At 39.3% G+C, this 18,826-nt stretch overlaps 2 protein-coding genes across 4 annotated transcripts in view; one reads left to right on the forward strand and one right to left on the reverse strand.

Annotated features, from left to right (window-relative positions):
- Positions 1–1,767: 1,767 nt before the first annotated feature.
- LOC110979700 (uncharacterized) lies at positions 1,768–13,333 on the reverse strand. Of its 3 annotated transcripts, none has more exons than XM_087139405.1 (8): positions 13,176–13,333; positions 11,080–11,239; positions 9,207–9,387; positions 7,196–7,310; positions 6,038–6,253; positions 3,778–3,931; positions 2,854–3,013; positions 1,788–2,378 (listed from the first exon to the last, which is right to left on the reverse strand). In XM_087139405.1, exons 2-6 carry the CDS (start codon positions 11,216–11,218, stop codon positions 3,818–3,820), a joined length of 765 nt encoding a protein of 254 aa, XP_086995531.1. In that variant the 5' UTR covers positions 11,219–11,239; positions 13,176–13,333; the 3' UTR covers positions 1,788–2,378; positions 2,854–3,013; positions 3,778–3,817. The 3 variants fall into 3 exon arrangements, with proteins under 3 accessions (XP_086995533.1, XP_086995531.1, XP_086995532.1); XM_087139406.1 differs by having other exon boundaries at positions 1,791–2,307; XM_087139407.1 differs by lacking the exon at positions 13,176–13,333 and having other exon boundaries at positions 1,768–2,378; positions 9,207–9,462; positions 11,080–11,219.
- A 1,396-nt stretch (positions 13,334–14,729) lies between these two features.
- The window catches only part of pdpk1 (3-phosphoinositide dependent protein kinase 1), a 44,800-nt gene continuing 40,703 nt past the window's right edge, over positions 14,730–18,826 (forward strand). The window contains exon 1 of the mRNA XM_022235758.2: positions 14,730–14,856. Coding sequence (XP_022091450.1) covers positions 14,833–14,856 — 24 coding nt within the window. The 5' untranslated portion in view covers positions 14,730–14,832. The remainder of the gene's footprint in view (positions 14,857–18,826) is intronic.

Below are 18,826 nucleotides of genomic sequence, written 5' to 3' on the forward strand. Positions count from 1 at the left end.
TCGCATCTCAAACGGCTTTTACAAGAGAAACATCTTTTCTTTAGTGGTCGTCCAGCTGATTACGGTCTAAGAGGAGAACAATATGCCCCCTCATTTTAGAAACGGGGGAAGAGATCCAACTATGGGTAGTGATGATTGGTCTCCCTTTAAGGTGTTCATTGTTACGGGAGGGAGGAGATTTTAGTTGGTGCAGTGGGATTGAGGGAGGAGGTTCATGGAGGGTAGTCTAACAGGGGAAGAATTTAGGGTAGAATTAATTTCTTTGAAATTGGACTCCCTAGAGAGGGGATCGTTTTGTTTGAATAGTAATTGTAAGTCGTGCTTAGCGGTTTGAATAAGTTTAGAAATTGAATAAGTGTGTCGAGTTTATTGAGGCAGTGGTACATATTGCAATTGATTTGTCGTTTGTTTTCGTTAATATACATGTACCATGATGTGTTGTTGAAGCATAGACCCAGGTTTTTGTCTGCTGAAATTCTGAGGATAACAGTGTTTTTTGTTTCTAGCGATGTTTTATTTGTTAGGTTGTTTAAAGTAATATTGTGGAGGAGGTTGTGATTGGTTTTAAGGGTGTGTTGAAGGGGGATATTTGTGGCTTCTTCTAATGTAGCATGGACGTAATTGAAGGGGTTTTGGAGAATGTTTGGATTTGAGATTAGTTCAGTGAAACGTTTGATTTTAGATCGATTTGTTAGTTTTAGCTTGGGTATAGGTTAGATCTTTTTTAGGAGAGATTTGGAGGTTAGAAGAATGGAATTACAAAGTTCGGCTTTTAGAGAGGAAGGACTTTCGGTGGGATCTGTGGGTATAAAGAAAGGCCCTTTATTAATGATTTTTTTAATGTGCTGGTGAATTCTTAGATTGGTGAAGTTCTGAAAATTAGATGAATGGTCGTCAGTTTCTTTGGCTAGGGCTAGATCTACATGTATTTCTTTGTTTTTTAAAAGAAATCAGTTTGCAAGTGAAGAATTGTCTTGTAATGACAATCTGCAGTTTATTAGGGATTTGGTGATTTTGTAGTGAAGTGATAATTTGTATTTGGTTCTTTCACAGTTGATGGGTTTGTTGAGAGTGATGTCGTTGATTAGGGTATGGAATTTGGTTGTCCAGTTCAGATATTGTATTTTGGAGGCTGTGTTTAGTGTTGCTGATGAGTTGTCGGAGGTTAGGAATACGTACCGATATGGAGATTGAGGTGGTGTCTGTTATGTTTGTTACTGTGCTCTTGGTTACATGGAATTCTTGGTAGCATTTATTTTCTAGTAAAAGGAGTTGGGGTTGTAGGTTTGTAGAATGGTGTAGTTTTTGTTTATGTCAGTGATATATTGTTTAAAGGAATTGTGTTTAGCTAATTTTTGCCAGGTGTAGATGTTGGAGCAAGTCTGTTTTCGAGAAGTTTTTTATTTAGGTTATGGGGCATTATTAGGTGATGGGGGATTATTAGGTGATGGGGGATTATTAGGTGATGGGGGATTATTAGGTGATGGGGGATTATTAGGTGATGGGGGGTTATAAAGAAGGGCGGGAGATGTAGTTTAGGGTGGGTAGTAAGGGAGGAAGATCATAATCATGGTTTAAATGGGTGGGGAGCATGTCTATGTCAATATGAGGAGGTTTTAGTGAATAGCAACTGAGGGATTAAAAGGAATTTTTTTTTTAAGTATATAAGGTTTTGACTAAATGGAATAAAAGAGAAGCGGGAAATCAAATGCATAAAATTTAATAAATATTTATTATTATGTAAGATTTATAACTAAATGGAATAACGGAAGAAAAGTAAGCATGTGTAATTATGAAATGTAAATAGAAATATAAAGAGTTGACAGTGACGGTAGATGTGACTTGTGCATTATAATTGAATAATTATGTAAACGTACAATTGGTTAAGAATAAAAAATTAATAATATAATTATATCAGTGTTGCATGAATTAGACTTAAATTGAAAGTAATAAGATTTGAGTTATTATTAAAATGGACTGTTAAGGTGTTGCAAAAGTGGGATAAAAGTATATTACGAGGGTTGGACAAACTAATAAACATTAAGTACCATTAAATTGAGTGTAGTATAACCATTATTAACGAAAATGAAGGCGCAGGTAATTGTTGTGATAGGCTGCGGAGGGAATAAAATGGTATTTGGTTACATTAATTATAAACAAAAGGATTTATAATAATTATTAGAAATTAGCATGGGTTGCACCAGAAGCATCTACTTGTGCAGAAGGCGGATCAGTCTAGTAGGCGGTTGAAAGTGGCCTCTTCAACGGAGTTGCAATCAGCCAAATGTTCAGTGAGCTTGCAGATTTCTTGTGGGGAGAGGTGGTAGTTGGGAGGAATTTCAAACATAAGACGAATAAGTGACTCCAGTGGGGTCATTCTTGGATGCAGTAAAGGAATTTGGGAAAAAAGAAATGCTGCTGAGTGAAATTCCCAGGGGAGAAGAGTAAAAAGTATTTTAGTCGTGGACTTTGGAGGAAAGGAAAGGCGAAATGGAACAAACCAAAAACAAGTAGAAAACAGTGTGTAGTCTAGAATCAATGTCTTAAATATTTTATGTCCAATCACCGTTCTCTTCAGATGTGGTCAGTGAGAGACAATTTTTTTAAAAATTGAGGCTTCTTCCTAAGATGACATCACAGTTTGGACATTTACTCACAAATATGGAAATATTCATTATTTCCATAATATATTCATATATCCAAATATTCATTAGCATAAAAACCAAAAAGGCGGTAAAATACCCTTTGAAGTACTGAAGCAAAAGATGAAAATCAGGTTAACTGAGACACAAAGGTGCATTTTGAAGGTCTGCATTTAAAGAAATTAATTGCAGCTTTTCTTTTTTCTTTTACCTGCAATCTACATACTGCACTTGTGTCATGTACGTAGGCAGGGGGCTCTCCTCGACGTAGAATGGCGCCAGCATATTCCTCATAGCTTTGCGGGAGCAGCACATGGCGATGTTGTACTGCTCTATGCAGGCCGTGCACTGTAGGTAGTTAGGCGTCAAGACTGTATAGGAAAATTACACAAAAATTGAAAATGACAAATTAAGATGGGCCTTAGAACAAATCATCTACAAGGGTCACAGGTCACATAAACTCTGAATTTTTTTAACCGTTGCTGGTTGTGAGCGTCAAATCAGAACAAATGTTGAGCATCTGAGCAACTCTATACAGGTGGTCATTGGGGTGGGGTTATTGTTGAGAAAATGTGGCCTTTAGAACAGGTTCATCTACAAGGGTCACTGTCAGATAAAAATCTGATTTCCTTTAACCATTACTGGTTGTGAGCGTCAAGTCAGAACAAACGTTTAGCATCTAAATAACTCTATATGAGTAGTCATTGGGGTGGGATAATTGTTGAAAAACTATGACCGATTTGTAAATTTTTTGCGAACAAAATTGTTTCGAACTGTCGGTGAGCTTTCACATTCTATACTTTAAATGGCCTAGGATTTTTTCATGCTTGGTTTATGATGACCGATTAAACTTCTTCTGAGTGATTTACTGGATGAGATTGATCATTTGTCCTTTTATTAAAGGGAAAGATGCAGGCCCTACATTTTGTGCGGGACGTATACATCTGAACATTCAAACAGGCAATTGTCGCATTTGCATTCATGTAAACTTGCATATTAGGTGCATCTAAACTTCCCTCATACTGGGTTAGACAGAACCACAAATTTGATCTCCCAACTTTTTTTCATGCCTGCTAACAAGGTTTCCTCTCATTTTCTTTCTTTTTTTTTGTTTTGAAAACCTGTCATTTCTTACCCAGGCTGTGATGACCCTAGCACTGTGCATCATGACGTCATCATTTGGCGGCTATGTCCAACTTGTTGGAGTGCAGTTTGTCAGTGATGAGGTCAACGACCTTTGTGTCATGCTGGCTGAAGGACAGGTAGACTTCAAAATCTATGGTGACTCTCTATGGTTTGCAGGGCACCAGGCAAATACACACACAGAACCCAAACAAAAATGTCAAATTAACCTTTTAAAAAAAATATCTGTACACTTCAGATAAACTTATTTCTAAAACTTAAATCTTTGTAAAAACACAACCAGCAAAATGCCAGAAAGTTATCTAACCAAAGAAAAGAGCTTTAAGTACACTGTCAATGATAGCGAGGTTTAAAAACATGCAAACTCTTCAAGACAATCAATGGTTATGAACCTAACAGGCAATTTTTAAGGCTTATGTTCTGCGGTCAGGGACGTATTTTCGCTTAAGTTCGGCATTCTAATAAATGTCGATCAATTTCAACTTTTCAGGGCAGTGACACAATTATTACTTCAAGGAAGGGACAACCAGAAAAGGGGGTGTAATGAATAACAAAGTTCTTTATTGTGGCAAGCTGGTTACTGTAATATATCTATATACATAATTCTCTCTCTCAATTGCTAGGGCAAGAAAAACTCTGATGTACATGTATCCTTAACATAAACAGCTCAATTAAAAACATTTTCATTTATTTATCAAAAGATGCAATTTATATTACATTATTCATGATTAGCCTCTCAAAACTAAAAGATCAAAAAATGGATATTGAAATGTCTGAATTTTTAAAATCTAAACAAAATTTTCAAAATTGATGCCATTTTGTTCACTCCCCTTTTCCCTCACAAAAAAGTAAAGGAAATCCGAGTCCACTTCTAGCGATTTCTCTTCAAAACTTTCATTCAATATTTCCTGTCAATATACACATGCACGCTTCCTTTCTTTTCTTAAAGACAAGTCTAAACCTATAATTAAATATATTCAAAGCTAGAAAACATATATGTATATAATTCAGTTAAGCAGTTCAACAGGCATCTTTTTGATGGAGAAGGCTTACAAATCTGTACTGACTGATTGTTTACTGACATGAATGCCATTTTACAAGCTTCTCTTCCAGGGCTGTAGATGAAAGTATCTTACAAGTCATATTTATATATATGTCAGAGTACAAGCGTTTTATTCAACAGGACTTTGAAAGTCATTGTAGCTTGTTGGAAACTGGTTGACAATTAATATTGGAGCTAAACTGCTCCTTTAAGGCAGCATATGGACTTTCAATTCAAACTTCTCGAGCAACTTCTAATTAGAAATCACTATTATCCTTTCAATCAAAAATTTACTATCCTCCATCCAAACCATGAGCATGCAAAAGAACCATCTCGGAAAATTAAACATTTCTAAAGTAGCTTGATTAAATTTCTCATACATTTCAAAGTTACATGTAGATTTTTTATAGCTAGAACATAGCAATCAAGTGGACCATGTCAGCATACATACAGTAACTACATGTACATGTACATCAAATGAAAGCATGGCTACATTTGCAAAATGGACACTCTTCCAGTTCACTCCAGGTAGGTCTGAATCGTAAAATGTTCAGCTTTATTAGTGGCCGCGGGTTGCAAGTGCAGCCTCTCTGTCAACCGACCGTGTCATGAGGGTTCTTCCACTTTACGATTAAACAGAAAGTTGGATGTTAAGCTCTTAAGAAGGAATCCATTCAAGAGGAAACAAGCCTGCCAGTGCTGCCTCTCTTTCGATCCAACTGTGAAGAAGGCTCTTTTGCTATCTGACCATGGTTGGTTGCTAAGCTCTTATAAAGGAATCATTTGAATGGAAAAAAGGTTGCCAGTTCAGCCTCTCTTTGAACCCCACTATGTAATGAATTAAGGTTCTTTCAGTTTGTTAAGTTACAAATTATGGGGTCAATTGCTGAGCTCTTATGAAGCAAACCATTCAAGTTGGAAAAAAAAGCTTGCCAGTTCAGTCTCTCTTTGAACCTTTCAGTGCAATGAATTAAGGTTCTTTTAGTATGTTAAGTGACAAAATATGGAGTCAGCTGCAAAGTTCATATGAGGGAATCCATTCAAGTTGGAAAAAAAAATTGCCAGTCCAGTCTCTCTTTCATTTCAACCACGCAAACAACCCAAAGTGTTATTGATTGAAGTCTGAATTGGCTTGTTCGGGTATGAGTTGTTCACTGCCCTGTTCCTGTGGACTCTCAGAATCCTGAGAACAAGCAACGTTCTGCTGTACCTTGGGGGTCAAGTCCTTCATCATGTAGCACTCCTTCAGGTCCTCAAAGCTCTTGAAAACTCTGGAATAGTCCCTCTCGGCGGCCTTTGCCATGGCCTCATCGTCCTTGCCTTGGCAGAACAGGACAATCTTCAGCATGCGCAGGGGCAGGCCGGCCTTTATCCAGTTGACAGCAGCCTCCACCATCCCCTTCAACATGACCACCTGGTCAAAGCCCTTCACAACAAAACATCAGAAGTAATTAGATTCAAGCCAAAAGGATTTCTAAAAATTTCTGGTAACAATGCTCCAAAACAAACAGACAGACATAAAAAATTGGAAGTTTTTAAATTAATTTTCAGCTTGCAACAAATTATGCACAAATGTACACGTATGTACATACATACCTTTCAATATCGGTATTTCTATACCCAAATTTTCAATTCATCTACAATTCTTCAGTGCAAAAAATTCCTTACTGAAAATATTGTTTTAAACATGAAACTGGGCAAGAAATTTGGTTGAAATTTATTTGATTTGATCATGATTTCCTGGACTGTTCGTCTTCATGTTGCCAACTTGCCACAGATAACCTTGACCCTAAAATGCCTCTGAAGCTGTTTTGAAGAGGGGAAAACATTGTGTGGACGTGTGCGAGTCCACACTACGCCATTGCACCCTGCATTATGAGGACTTCTTTTGTGCAGAGGTCCACACTATGTATGCCACGCCTGCACACCCATTTCTACACCCCTACACACACACAGTTGACTTTGCCAACCTGGTGCATGCATGTATGACACATCGGCAGTGGACTAGACAGTGGCGGTGAAATAATGCGTTGTGGTTTCAAAGTTTTGGGGGAATTAAATTGTTGAACACACACCAAAAATACATCATCCATTCGAATGACTGAAGCCAATATCCAAAAAGAAAATATTCATCTGTGAAAGCATTCATTGAACGCTTCAAGCCACTGGACATGAGTACTTTGAAAACCAGAGTGTCGGGTGCTCGGAAGCTCTTCATGCCAACGATCAGAGTTAGCGGTTCGCTAACTGAGGGAAAAACGCCGAACAAGCACCCCGCACTAGACCACCACAAGTCACGTCACAAAAGCTCTTGAAAGGCTATAATGCATTCCATGTTAATTTCAAATCTTGAAAATGAGCATTTTACCTGGTTCCCTGTATTGAGAAGGGGTGTGATAACTGTGCCATCCTTGTTGTTGAATAAGGGCACCAGGCAGCGGAACACATCGCTAACCATCTCCTGGGGGCGCCGAGACCCAAATCTGTTGAAACCGAAATGGAAGAGTTTATTAATCGAAAACGATGTTCACTGCTTCTTAGCTGGGCAAAAACTGCTAAAATCCTGAAATTTTGAACAATTAAGAAATTTTGGTTTGATGACAGTGTAATGTCACTCGTTACATGTACATAAAAATCGCATTTACTGTATTCAATATAAAGTTAACCAGAGTCAGTGACTTTCTGTATGGTCATTTTATTTCACTGCATCGACACTGAAGAAAATCCACCAACGTCTTTCCTTCAAAACTCTTGAGGTCAAGACTTAGGGCTCGAAATTAACGGGCGCAGGTAGCTAAAATGCATAAAGACGGGTGCAAGCACTTATGCCCGTTTGATTCCACGTACCTGAACATTTTTACCGTTCGTTTCAACTTTTGTCATGAAAAATACCTGAACTTTTTTACTTCACTTCAGATCAGCCTTGTCACGGAACAATAACACGGTACGAATTTTGTTTACGATGTCACCGAACGCATGCCGCAGTCTCGCATGTGATGCATGTACACACATGAACGTACACACGGGCACACCAGCGGCCAGTGTCACAATTGTATGGAAACTGACCCTCGTGTGTAAATTCAAGCCAAACGAGTGGATTCGGCTTAGACTTCAGTTTCGCTGGTTCCAATCATAGCTTAAACATGTGGTTTTGCACCATGCTCCTAAATAGCTGGAACCAGCGAAACCGAAGTTTCAAAAACGCTGGATTGCTGCAGTTAGCTTCCTTTTACGTCTGCACGCATATGCATGTTAGAAAGGCCCGGAGCCCGACTTTTTGCTTAGCAGCACTAAGCATGTTTGAGATTCCAGCTGGTTGTGTACTATACTCACTACTAGTTGTACGTCGCATGCTAGCCCGTAAAAATAACAACTCGATCAAGGCTTTAAAGCCGTGTAGTTATCAGTGTCATTAATTTAAACAAAAGCAACAGCAAGCAACGTGGTCTTTCCTTTTTTTCTTGAACATGTGTCTTTAATATTGTGTGGGAGCTACTTGTTCCCATGAAGTGACAAATTCAGCTGTCTAGGGATTAAGTACTTGTTCCCGTGACGATTAGCCCAATTTCGAGCCCCGAGACTACCACACCATCTGAAAAGTGCTTTCTTCGATTTGGATGTTCTAGATGAGTGAAACCTGTTGAGCCAATCATGCTAAAAACTGATCCCAGTCACTAAAAACGTATTGTAAATTTCAAATTTAACAAAATTCAGACTGAGGTTTCGGGAATTTTGATTGTCCCAAAGTTTATTTCCTTTTGCCCCTGACGTCAATCTCAGCTGCAGGTACATGTAGCATTGCAAACTCTTGGTGGCGCACTATGGTGAATCGCTCGTATTGAACAACACAACTACCAGAATACTCAGAGACAGTTCCACGACTACACTAGTTAGTTGTACCAATGTGTAAAATTGATAGACATATGAAATCTACAATTCCAGTTTTAGCTGAACTTTTGTAATTTGTAATATTTTTACTCGTATGTTGGAGTGAGAATTTATCATTTCACCAACTGTCCTGAATGAACTGTCTTCAAATTTTTAAAAAAATTTTTTCCCCCAGTTTGGTGAACGTAGATTTATAAGTTAATTTTTCACAATTTTTATTTTTACTTTTTTAATTAAGAATAATTTTCCATACTCTTATTTTATATTCCCTCCTACTGATATGTGATGCCTTTAGATTATTGTAAATAGGGTTTTATCAGCGACCCTGATGTGGCTGACTACCCTGTATATTTCAATTGAATAAACCAGAATAATACTAATAGTCTATTGCCAGTAGAGAAAGTATGCGATCAACGGTTAGAACACTAACATGTTCCAACCACTTCAGGCTGGGACATGTTCCCTGACCCTTATAAGAAGAACTTCCTCACACTTTGGTTTCAAAGCACAGGAGTCTGTTGTAGGGTTTGTCAGCGGGTAAGGGCCGGGACCACCAACAGCTGTAGAGCTTCCGCAAATCCTCCTCTTTGTCTCGCGCCAAAGTCTGCACGTTTATCTCCAGATTTCGCAGTAACGCCCCGATGACGGATGTCGGGGTGGGGGAGTAGTCACCTGAGGATGGGGCGCAACGATGGGCAAACACGGGGTTACACATTTTTGCAAGGGAGGGGGGGCTGGTTCATTCTTCTGCAGAAAAGCGAAGCAAGTTTCACAGCCTCTTCAACATCAACAATGCCAACCTTGCCATCGTTGTGTGGACCTATGAACACTTAGCGAATCCACAGCAGTGGATCCACATAATGCACAATGTGTGAACCTGGTGTGGATTATGCCAGGCCCACACACGATTTTTTTCCTATCTCTATAAAACAAGTTTAGAGGATTTCTGGGTTGAGGTTATTGGTAGCAAAAGGAAGAGGAATCGTCGAGGAAAACGTCAACCAATTTCAAGCTTGAAGGTGTTTGCAGTTCAAGAAAAATAAAACGTTTCACCAAGTTTTTAAAACTTAATTAAGAGAAAAGGAATGTCCACACTAGGAATGAATTCCTACCTGTAGTCTCAGTTATATAAAACTTTTGACCGTTTCATTTCTTTTCATTTGAGAAAAGTTTATTAAATATTTTCAGAATGGAACAAATTGCAACAAGCTAAATCAAAACCAAATTGGTTTGGAAGTTTTGTGGCTAAAATCAAACACAGAATAATCATACATGTATATGGAAGATTCACATTTTGCACTTCCTGAACAGGAAGTACACATTTTGGAACTAAATAGTTGTTGGAATGTCGTTTTTTTTAAAAACTTCCATCCATTCCATACATGTTCCTAATATCATTGCTCCAGGCCAGAGTTACTGATGAAAATTCACAGCTCAGAGCATGAATAAAGACTGGAAAAATCTTACAAAATACAAAAATGTATGTCTTTAGCTAAGCCCTTTTCAACAGTCAAAATAAAACGCACGCAGTTAAATCTGAATTGAAGTTATGCCCCAAAGAGAAAAATGAAAATGATTAGAATTATGATGAACGGCTTTTCACAAAGGCCATCATCTGACTTGGTCTAATACATGTACGTAAAACCTCAGACCGAACATCTGAGGACATAAAGACTAAGTACTGTGAAACACAACTTGACAACCACTGTGGTTAAGTCTGGCCACAGAAAAACCACTCCGAGGACCTTTTAACTGTTTAAAATGGACTCTGGTCAAGTGGTTAAAGTGTGAATTTTGAGAACTGCAATAGTTTACAATTGCAGCCAAGCAAGTCAGTGCATTCATGACTGTAACATATCTATCCCAAACTTCCACATGAAAAATAAAACATCTGACATTATTTCACCAAACTTTTATGCTGACAGCAGTGTGTATTACATCTAAGTATCATTCCCAATCCCTGATGATTATTTCAACTGTGAATCTAGCTATTATGTGAAATATTCTTATTTGTAAGTAGGGCTCAAAATCATGACTATCAGTACCTCAAGGATCACGCCACAATAGAACTCGTCAATTAAAAAAGCTGGCAAGAATCTCACATTTAGATTTTCAAGCAATGCCATCCACAAAATGACTTCTCAACCCTTCAGTTGGATACAAGGAGGACTAGGAATACTTTCAAAGGCTGCAAAGATAGTTTTGGATTGATACACATCTTGTGCAAAGTTTAAACATTGTGTGAAACAAAAATCTAGGTGTCCTATAAAAGTAAAGATTGCCACTATTATGAGTTCACTTATGCACAGAATTCATTAGTGGAATGTCTGCACTCGATTCTCCTGAAAAGAAAATCCTTTTTACCTTGGAAAGCTGATATGAGAATCACATCCACTTTGTCCTTGTGTTTCAGCTTGGTAATGTCGCCAAGACACAGTTGGATGGAGCACTCACCATTCTGCGTCAGCACTGTCAAGGAATCCTTGACCAAGAACCCCTCCATCTAAGTACGCCCGTCAGTTGTCTGTCCGACAATATCCACGGAAAAAAAAGGCAAAATTATTTGGGAGATCCAAAGTACCACTGATAGAGATCACACAAAAATTGCTTCTCGAAAATTACGGTAATGTGACGATGCACTTTCATATTTTTCAATAAAGATCGTTCCTCAGTAGCGATATTTTTGATATATATTTCAATATCGATGTTTAAGAAATTTCAGTATTTTTGATATTTCTCCAGAATCCAATATTTTCGATATACCGATATTACCAAATGAACTAACATCAGCGATATCGATAATATCGATATATCAACGGTGCTTAGTCAACTCGCATCCGAGTTAACTCGTACCCAGGTTGGCACGTACCCAAGTCAACTTATACCCCCCTGGCCCAATCAGCAGAGAATACGCAGAGCATACATAGATTATAATGCTTGCATTTATTGAATGATTTCCTTTTACCGGTCGGAATTTCATAGAAAACTCCCGACCGTGTTTAGGAAGTAGGAAATAATTGGCATCTGACTACCGGGTCTCTGAACACAAATGTTCTAGAAATCACACATTAAGTCCCTCTCCAGGCAGTGTCTTTGTCCATTTTTGGCCAACCCATCTTGAAAAAAGAGACAGATCGGCCTGCTCTTTGTTGATGATTAATATAAAAAACAGATGTTTTCCTTGTCGTTCTTTTTCTTTTCTGACCAATGACGGTGGCCTGGGATGGGATACATTTCTGTAATTTGGTCCCTGCACAATAAAACCAAATTATCTTTTCCTTTTGTTTTCCTGTCAGCCACAGATGAAAGCTGTGCTGTGATTGGTCCACTTTACTTCCATTCTAATGACTAATCACAGCTCAGCTTTCATTTGGATGGCGTCAGGAAAACAAAAGGAAAAGATAGGAGCTGTGTTGCGATTGGTCAAGCTATCACACAGCTGACAGTGATTGAGAGTACATGCTGCTGATAATCTGTTGTATGGATGGGCAAAATGCTCAAGAATTTTCTCTTTTAATGAGGATATAAGGTGAATAAACCTCCCCAGCAGACATTTAACTTCACCAAGAAGGCATGTATGAAATTTGGTTGCACAAGAAGCTGTGATGGCAGAATAAGTTGGAACAAGCTAAACGGCCAAAATGTGTTTATAGAAGTCTGTACATGGCTGTCTACAAGATTTGTGTAATAAACCTTACAGTTCTGGGAGTACACACGACTAACAGTGACTAAGAAATCAAACAAATTATTGTTCAAGTTAATCACAATAACAATAAGCTCGGAGTAATTGCAGCCTACCCCGCCACTCGAAAAAACAACCCCTGGAACGACTTGTTACGTGGGTACAAGGTGAAACTCCCTTGAGAAGAGTGTGACACTTTGACCTGTACCTGGCTATGAGGTTGATCATGTGGGGTGATGGCGGGGTATTCTGAAATGGAGCTATATTAAGCTCTGATTTCAGTGAAGGTACGAGTTGTCCAAGGTGTGACTCGGCAATGAATGGTACAAGTTGGTACAGTTATGTTGAGTTGATAGTACGGGTTGTTCACGGAACGAGTTGTCCAAGGTACAAGTTCAAGTTGACCTGTTCCCTGATGATAAACCATCATTTACCATGGCAGGGGAAAATTAACGATGTCTGTGGGGCCTACATGGAATTCTTTTCATGATCGTGCCAAGAAGGCAATGTGCTGTCATTTTGTCATGGCTGAGCATACCCCCACTGCCCCAGAACGTTGGGGTCCCACGTCCGCCACGTGGGTGGGGCTGAGCATGCAACCATAGCTCATAGTGCAGCAAGTTCGGCTTGCTCGTTCCAAAAAAGTCCAAGTGCAATCATCCCAATCATGATGCAAAGACGATCGCGTCAACACTTAAGAACTGAATCATTGACACTGTAAATTTAAACACACAACCTGTATCAACTGTACATCTTGATTTGCTGACACGATACTTACAAAACGGCCTTTTACTTCCGTCCTCCAGATTAACTCCACTGTTTGTTGTTGCATGCCTGGCGCTGGCGCTAATTAAATTGCAATAATGCAACCTGCGCAGATCAATCAAAGAGCGACCTCTGCACGTAGTGTAGCGCTTGCTTCACCCATTTACGATCACCGACCGCGCCGAGTTGGTCACCGTCATGATAATGAGGCGCCCTCAATAATCTTCCCATATCCAGTTCCACTCTTCAGCTGCACACATGCAGGACCATCTGCCCACTTCAGCGGCGTAGCCACGGGGGGACGTCCCCCCCCCCCACACACACACAAATTCCTGCCCACCCCTAAAAAAATTAATGAATGGATATTGAACAAGGCTAACAAAAACTTGCCCCCCCAAAAAACCCTCACGGAAAGCTGGTGCCCCCCACAAGATGCTGGTACCCCCTTTGTGCCCGGCCCCACTAGTAAAATCCTAGCTACGCCACTGCCACTTACGATAGGGATACGTTAGATAGTTTTTCTCTAGTTTCCAACAAACCGACACAGCCAATGAACTGATAAAGCATGCATGACATGGGTACAAATATTGCAAAAGTTGCCATGACGTAAAAAGTTTAGGGGCCCATCGCGCCCGCATATTTTTATAAACATTTGCGGACTTGATTGGTTTAAACTCCAAATGTTCGGGGATCTCCTGTTGGTGCCAAATGTCCCGACGGCATCTATTTGCAGACTTATTAACTGAGTTGTAATATGTCTAGGCTTACATTCACGGACATCATGGGGCGGGGCTTTCCAATCTTCCTCGGGCTGGCGGCATTTGCGCCATTCGTGAGTAAAACCACGAAAAGTTTTTGTTAAATCGTTTTAGCACAATGAGAGTAAAATAGATACACCTGCTGTGAATAAACATCACATTTAAAAGTAAATTTTAAAAAAAGAATAAGAAACTGCACTGCATGTTTGACTCGACTCGCATCTCAAACGGCTTTTACAAGTGAAACACTTTTTCTGTAGCGGCCGTTCAGCTGTTTACGGTCTCCGACGCGAAATATGCCCCCTCATTCAACCCCCCCCCCACGCCCCGCTCCATCCATCATAACCACCCTTGTACTAAGTCCAGTTTCCAGGAGGCGCCATACACAAATCAAATGTAGCAACACCTCTACCCCTGCCTCCATTGAATACTTTTAAAATAGATATTTTCAACTTAAAGTGGGATGCGTTTGTTCCAAAGAAAACCTCCCCGTCATTTTCCCCACTTATGTTTGTGAACACCGCCGACAAATTTCTAAAACTAAAGAAGAAAAAAGACACTTTGCACAATACTTTAGACAGGTTTAGCATCGCATAGCATATTTCAAAATGATGAGCTAGGTGACCTCTAAGTAAGTCATCTTTAAAATATCTCCTTTAATTTTGTTTGAAAATTGCGTATTTCCTGGATCAAGAGAATGATTAAAATGAAGACTTGAGTTTTCGGGTTCAAATGAATGCATGGATGCGATGAATAGTGCTGCCGCATATTCGCTGGTCCCAGGTATAATTACTCAAATTAGAAATGACCAAGAAGAGTGGGCACCAGCTATCAGGGAAGATGGCAGCGCACTGTTGATCCTGCGACAAATTCAAGCAAAAGCCGGCTGACACAGGACACAGTTTCGCAAAAATGGCGAGCCAAAATGGAGAAATTGTAAGTAAAATACCGTGAGGTTCAGTAGCTTGGTGGGAGTGTTAAGGGTCGACGCTTTCCGGCGTGATTGTGATGTGCATGAATGATGATGACTTTAGACATGTCGATGTCATTCAGAATTTCAGTCTAGGCGTATAATGTGTTGCAACTTTTTATGTGCTGTACCATTCGGCCTTTTGTGCCGTGAACTGCACAATGTGCAATTGTGGATGTTGAGTTTTAAGGAAATACACATCATACATTAAGGACCATTAATGAAATCTAAGATACATCCGTGGAAATGATGTCATTTTTATCAAATCACGTGATAACGATGTCATTTTCCCGCAAGATTTTGGCATAATAACAAGATACATGTATGCATAAAGTAACTTTGGCCAAGCTCTTTTCATCAGTAAAGTTGAACTCGTTTATCCTCTAAATTCAACACTTCCAGTGCAAGATTTAACCAAAAAATCTCCTTGATCAACTCTTAGAGATAGCAAATGAAAGGAAATTTTCATTTAGATGTGGTATAGGATGATTTTTGTAAATTTGATCAATCACAGCAATTTGTGTTGAAGTTTTTGGCCAATAAAGGGATCGATGTCATCTGCAAACCATGATCTAAAAATAGCTTTAAAATTATACCATCATAACACAATCGAGCGGTGTATGCATAGTCCGGCGTTGCCTCTAGATTGTGGTTGGGTCCAAGATCTGATCCAGTGGTAAAAGTTTAACATTTCAGTGCTAAATTTGCCTTTTTAGGAAATTTTGATGGCTAATGGGGCCCAAACAACTGCAAGGGGAAATTAGTTATGTCCGTATGAGGAACTCTTCCCTTCCACTCAATCTGAGAATTTTACATGTACATGACATCTTCCATAAATAGAACCATGGTGGAACTTATACAATAGGTCATGAGTGTAAAACGAAGGCGTTCTCCTGAGCTTCTCGCCTGTCTGGAATATGATTTATTTAACCAAGTGTTCTGTATTGAACTATAAGACTGAACATCTTTATGTTCCATCAGTTCATGCCTATTTGTCCTTGGTTCCTTTTATCCCATCATTTCCTGCCTCCATCTTTGTTTTGAGGCTTTTGGCAGTGTGTCATTGTTTTAAAGCTGTTCAGATTATTTAAGTGTGGTTCAATAATGGGATATCACATTCCTTTTGTTTTGGGAGTCACCGTCTGTCCTAACCACTGTGCTGTCCATAATTCATAAATCATTCTGTAATTTTGACATAGGTACATCATATGATTTTCACAATCGAGCTGTTCTTTCGAGAAGTTGTTAATGATTCTACACCACCTTAAGAAGGATGCATGTTGTTTGGCTTACAGTACTTAGTACTACAAAATACTAAGTAATAGCCTGAGCCTGAAGGACCTAGCTCTACGGATTACTACTTCTGGCTAGGTTACTTCCATTGTTACTCATACAGAGAACAATAAAGCCATGCATTCATAGTGCCACAGCACTGTATGGTACATTGTCTTTTCTAATGTACATTGTACATGTAGTTCATGGCTTCAGAGAACAATACGTTCATGTCCTCTTACAAGTGGCAGCACTGATTACTACATTTTACTGCAATTAGTAATTTGTAGTATTATGTAGGGTTAGGGTTAAAGTAAGAAAGTATTAAACGACTGTATAAACAGCAACAAATGTATTCAGTGTAGCCTTGTTAGGGTTTAGGGAGTCAGGTAAGCACAACGGTACGGGTACTTTCCTTTTGTCCGTCTTTATCCTACTTGTAAAGCTGAACATATCTTCATTGTTTTCTTCCCCAAGGCTGCCCTGGAGAACAGTTTATAGGCTTTACCCTAGTTGAACAAAGATAAACATGTGATAGTGTGAGTAGCTACAAGACGTGTCTGAATACATGTACATATCCACAGGTCCAAGTTACAATGTACATGTACTTGAACTAATTAATATTACCGAAAATGGGTCACTTAGGAGACATTCCCATAGGAACATGCACAAACTTTTTCAAACTTTACCGTCCCATAATTCAATATTCCCTAATCCGATCTTAACCAAACTTTGCATGTTTTCCTTTCAGACCCTAATCTATCATCTCTCAAGATTTGGACGGTAAAAATTTTCCTCCTTTTGGTAGTTGGAGCATTAGGGAGACATTGAAATGTCTCCCTAATGACCGATGTCCCCCTAATGTTGAAAAATTTACCTATTTGGAAATATTAAACAAAGGGTTTGATCACGTGATCACGGTCATGTGGTCCCATCATTCAAATGCCAATACCAAACCAAATATGTCACTTACTATGGTATATGTACTTTCTTGTCTTTGTACGTAAATTCATGTATTTTTCCTGCAAAAGTGTAGCTCAAACTTTCTGCCGTTGAAAAACACTGAAGCAGGAGATCTGAAAGTGTGTTGGAAAATAATGAAATAACTCTGTTAACTTAAGATTTAATATTTGAGATGAATTTAGATTTTATTTATATCTGTTCATCCAACAACGCATTTAGCATCAATTACAGGATGATAATGAAGAAATGTTCAGTGTCAGAAGTGGGAGGAAAACCCCTGATAAATATTGCGGGTAAAACCCACAAACTCCGGTAGGGACTGAAAACCCAATCCACATGAGGACCGAGCCAGATTCGAACCCGGACCACAGAGGTGGAAGGCGAGGAAAGAAACACTACACCAATCTGACTAACCGAGAATGTTAAGGATTAAAAAGTGGTTAACACGCTTTGCAAATCCGACAAGACAGAGGACCTGAAGGTTTGATCCCAGCACAACTTTTTGCAGAGGTAATAAGTTGACCCCTTTTGGCAATTGACAAAGATTGTACTAGGATAGTAATGCCAGGCACTCTGACGTTTTGAACTAAAAAAATACAAGTGTGATCGTGTAAAATTATCATAGAGAAGTGTTGGAAGACATAATAAATTTCTTATCGAACAGAAAAACGAAGTTGACACACAAATTATTAAAGTGGTAAGCAGTTTGTTTGTCTTTAGGTTTAAAATTTAGGCTTCTGGAAAATCGAGCTCCTTGTTCATATGGCAAATGTTTGTCAACATGTTCCAGCTTGTATAAAGAATGAGACCAGATTTCGTGCCAGCCTAGATATCTTATCTCTCACTGGGCGCTCTTGTGAAAAACAATGAGATTGAATTCCTTTCAACAATATGTGGGATGCATTTTAGTTGGCCCCCCCCCAACAAAAATAAATTGACCCACATGTGCGTGTATTTTGTAACGTAGGCTGGCCTGACTGCAGGTGGATGTTTGTGCCATATCAGGCCAGTAATCATATCGGTCAAACTTAGTCAGCTGATTGGTAGGATGACTGTGCACGCTCGGGTAACTGCAGCACGGCAGGGGTTTTGGGTGCGGTCACAACCCGGTGAGGTCAGAAATCAGTGTCTGGTAGAGGGATGTCCACCACACGTAGATCTCTACCCGTATCTTCACGAGTGCATTACGCAATTTGTGACCAAAACATGAAAGACAAGGGGTCTGTGGTACCGGTCAATGTACTTCTGCACTGTCTCGCCAGTTGGTTGGTGACAGTCTTCTGAAGATTTGAAATTTCCCATTTCACGGCACTGTGCACACAATCTGAAGGTTTACAGCCTTCAAGTACATCTGTGGATGTGGTGGTCCTCATCCAGTAAGTCAGCTTCACGTTACTGTACAAATTTTCATGCGGTTTTGTAAACATGCATGATGTACAGGTGATCTTTCTTCTCCAGCCCTGTGCATTCCACAAGCCAAAGGTGTGTTCCTGTCATGTAAATTGTGTACAGACATGTACATGTAGCTTCACTCTCTGATGTTTGAGCGTAAACCCTTTACTTACATGTACAGTACACACATGTACATGTACATGTGTATGTATCCATTGGAAGACCAGATATACAGAACAGTACTAGACACTTTAATACTGTTGTGAAATTACTCAACATGAACTGTTGATTGATTATTAGTTAATGATT

The sequence above is a fragment of the Acanthaster planci genome, linkage group LG07 (genome assembly GCF_054643075.1).
Source record: "Acanthaster planci isolate LZ-2023a linkage group LG07, COTS_SCS, whole genome shotgun sequence".
Taxonomy (NCBI): domain Eukaryota; kingdom Metazoa; phylum Echinodermata; class Asteroidea; order Valvatida; family Acanthasteridae; genus Acanthaster; species Acanthaster planci.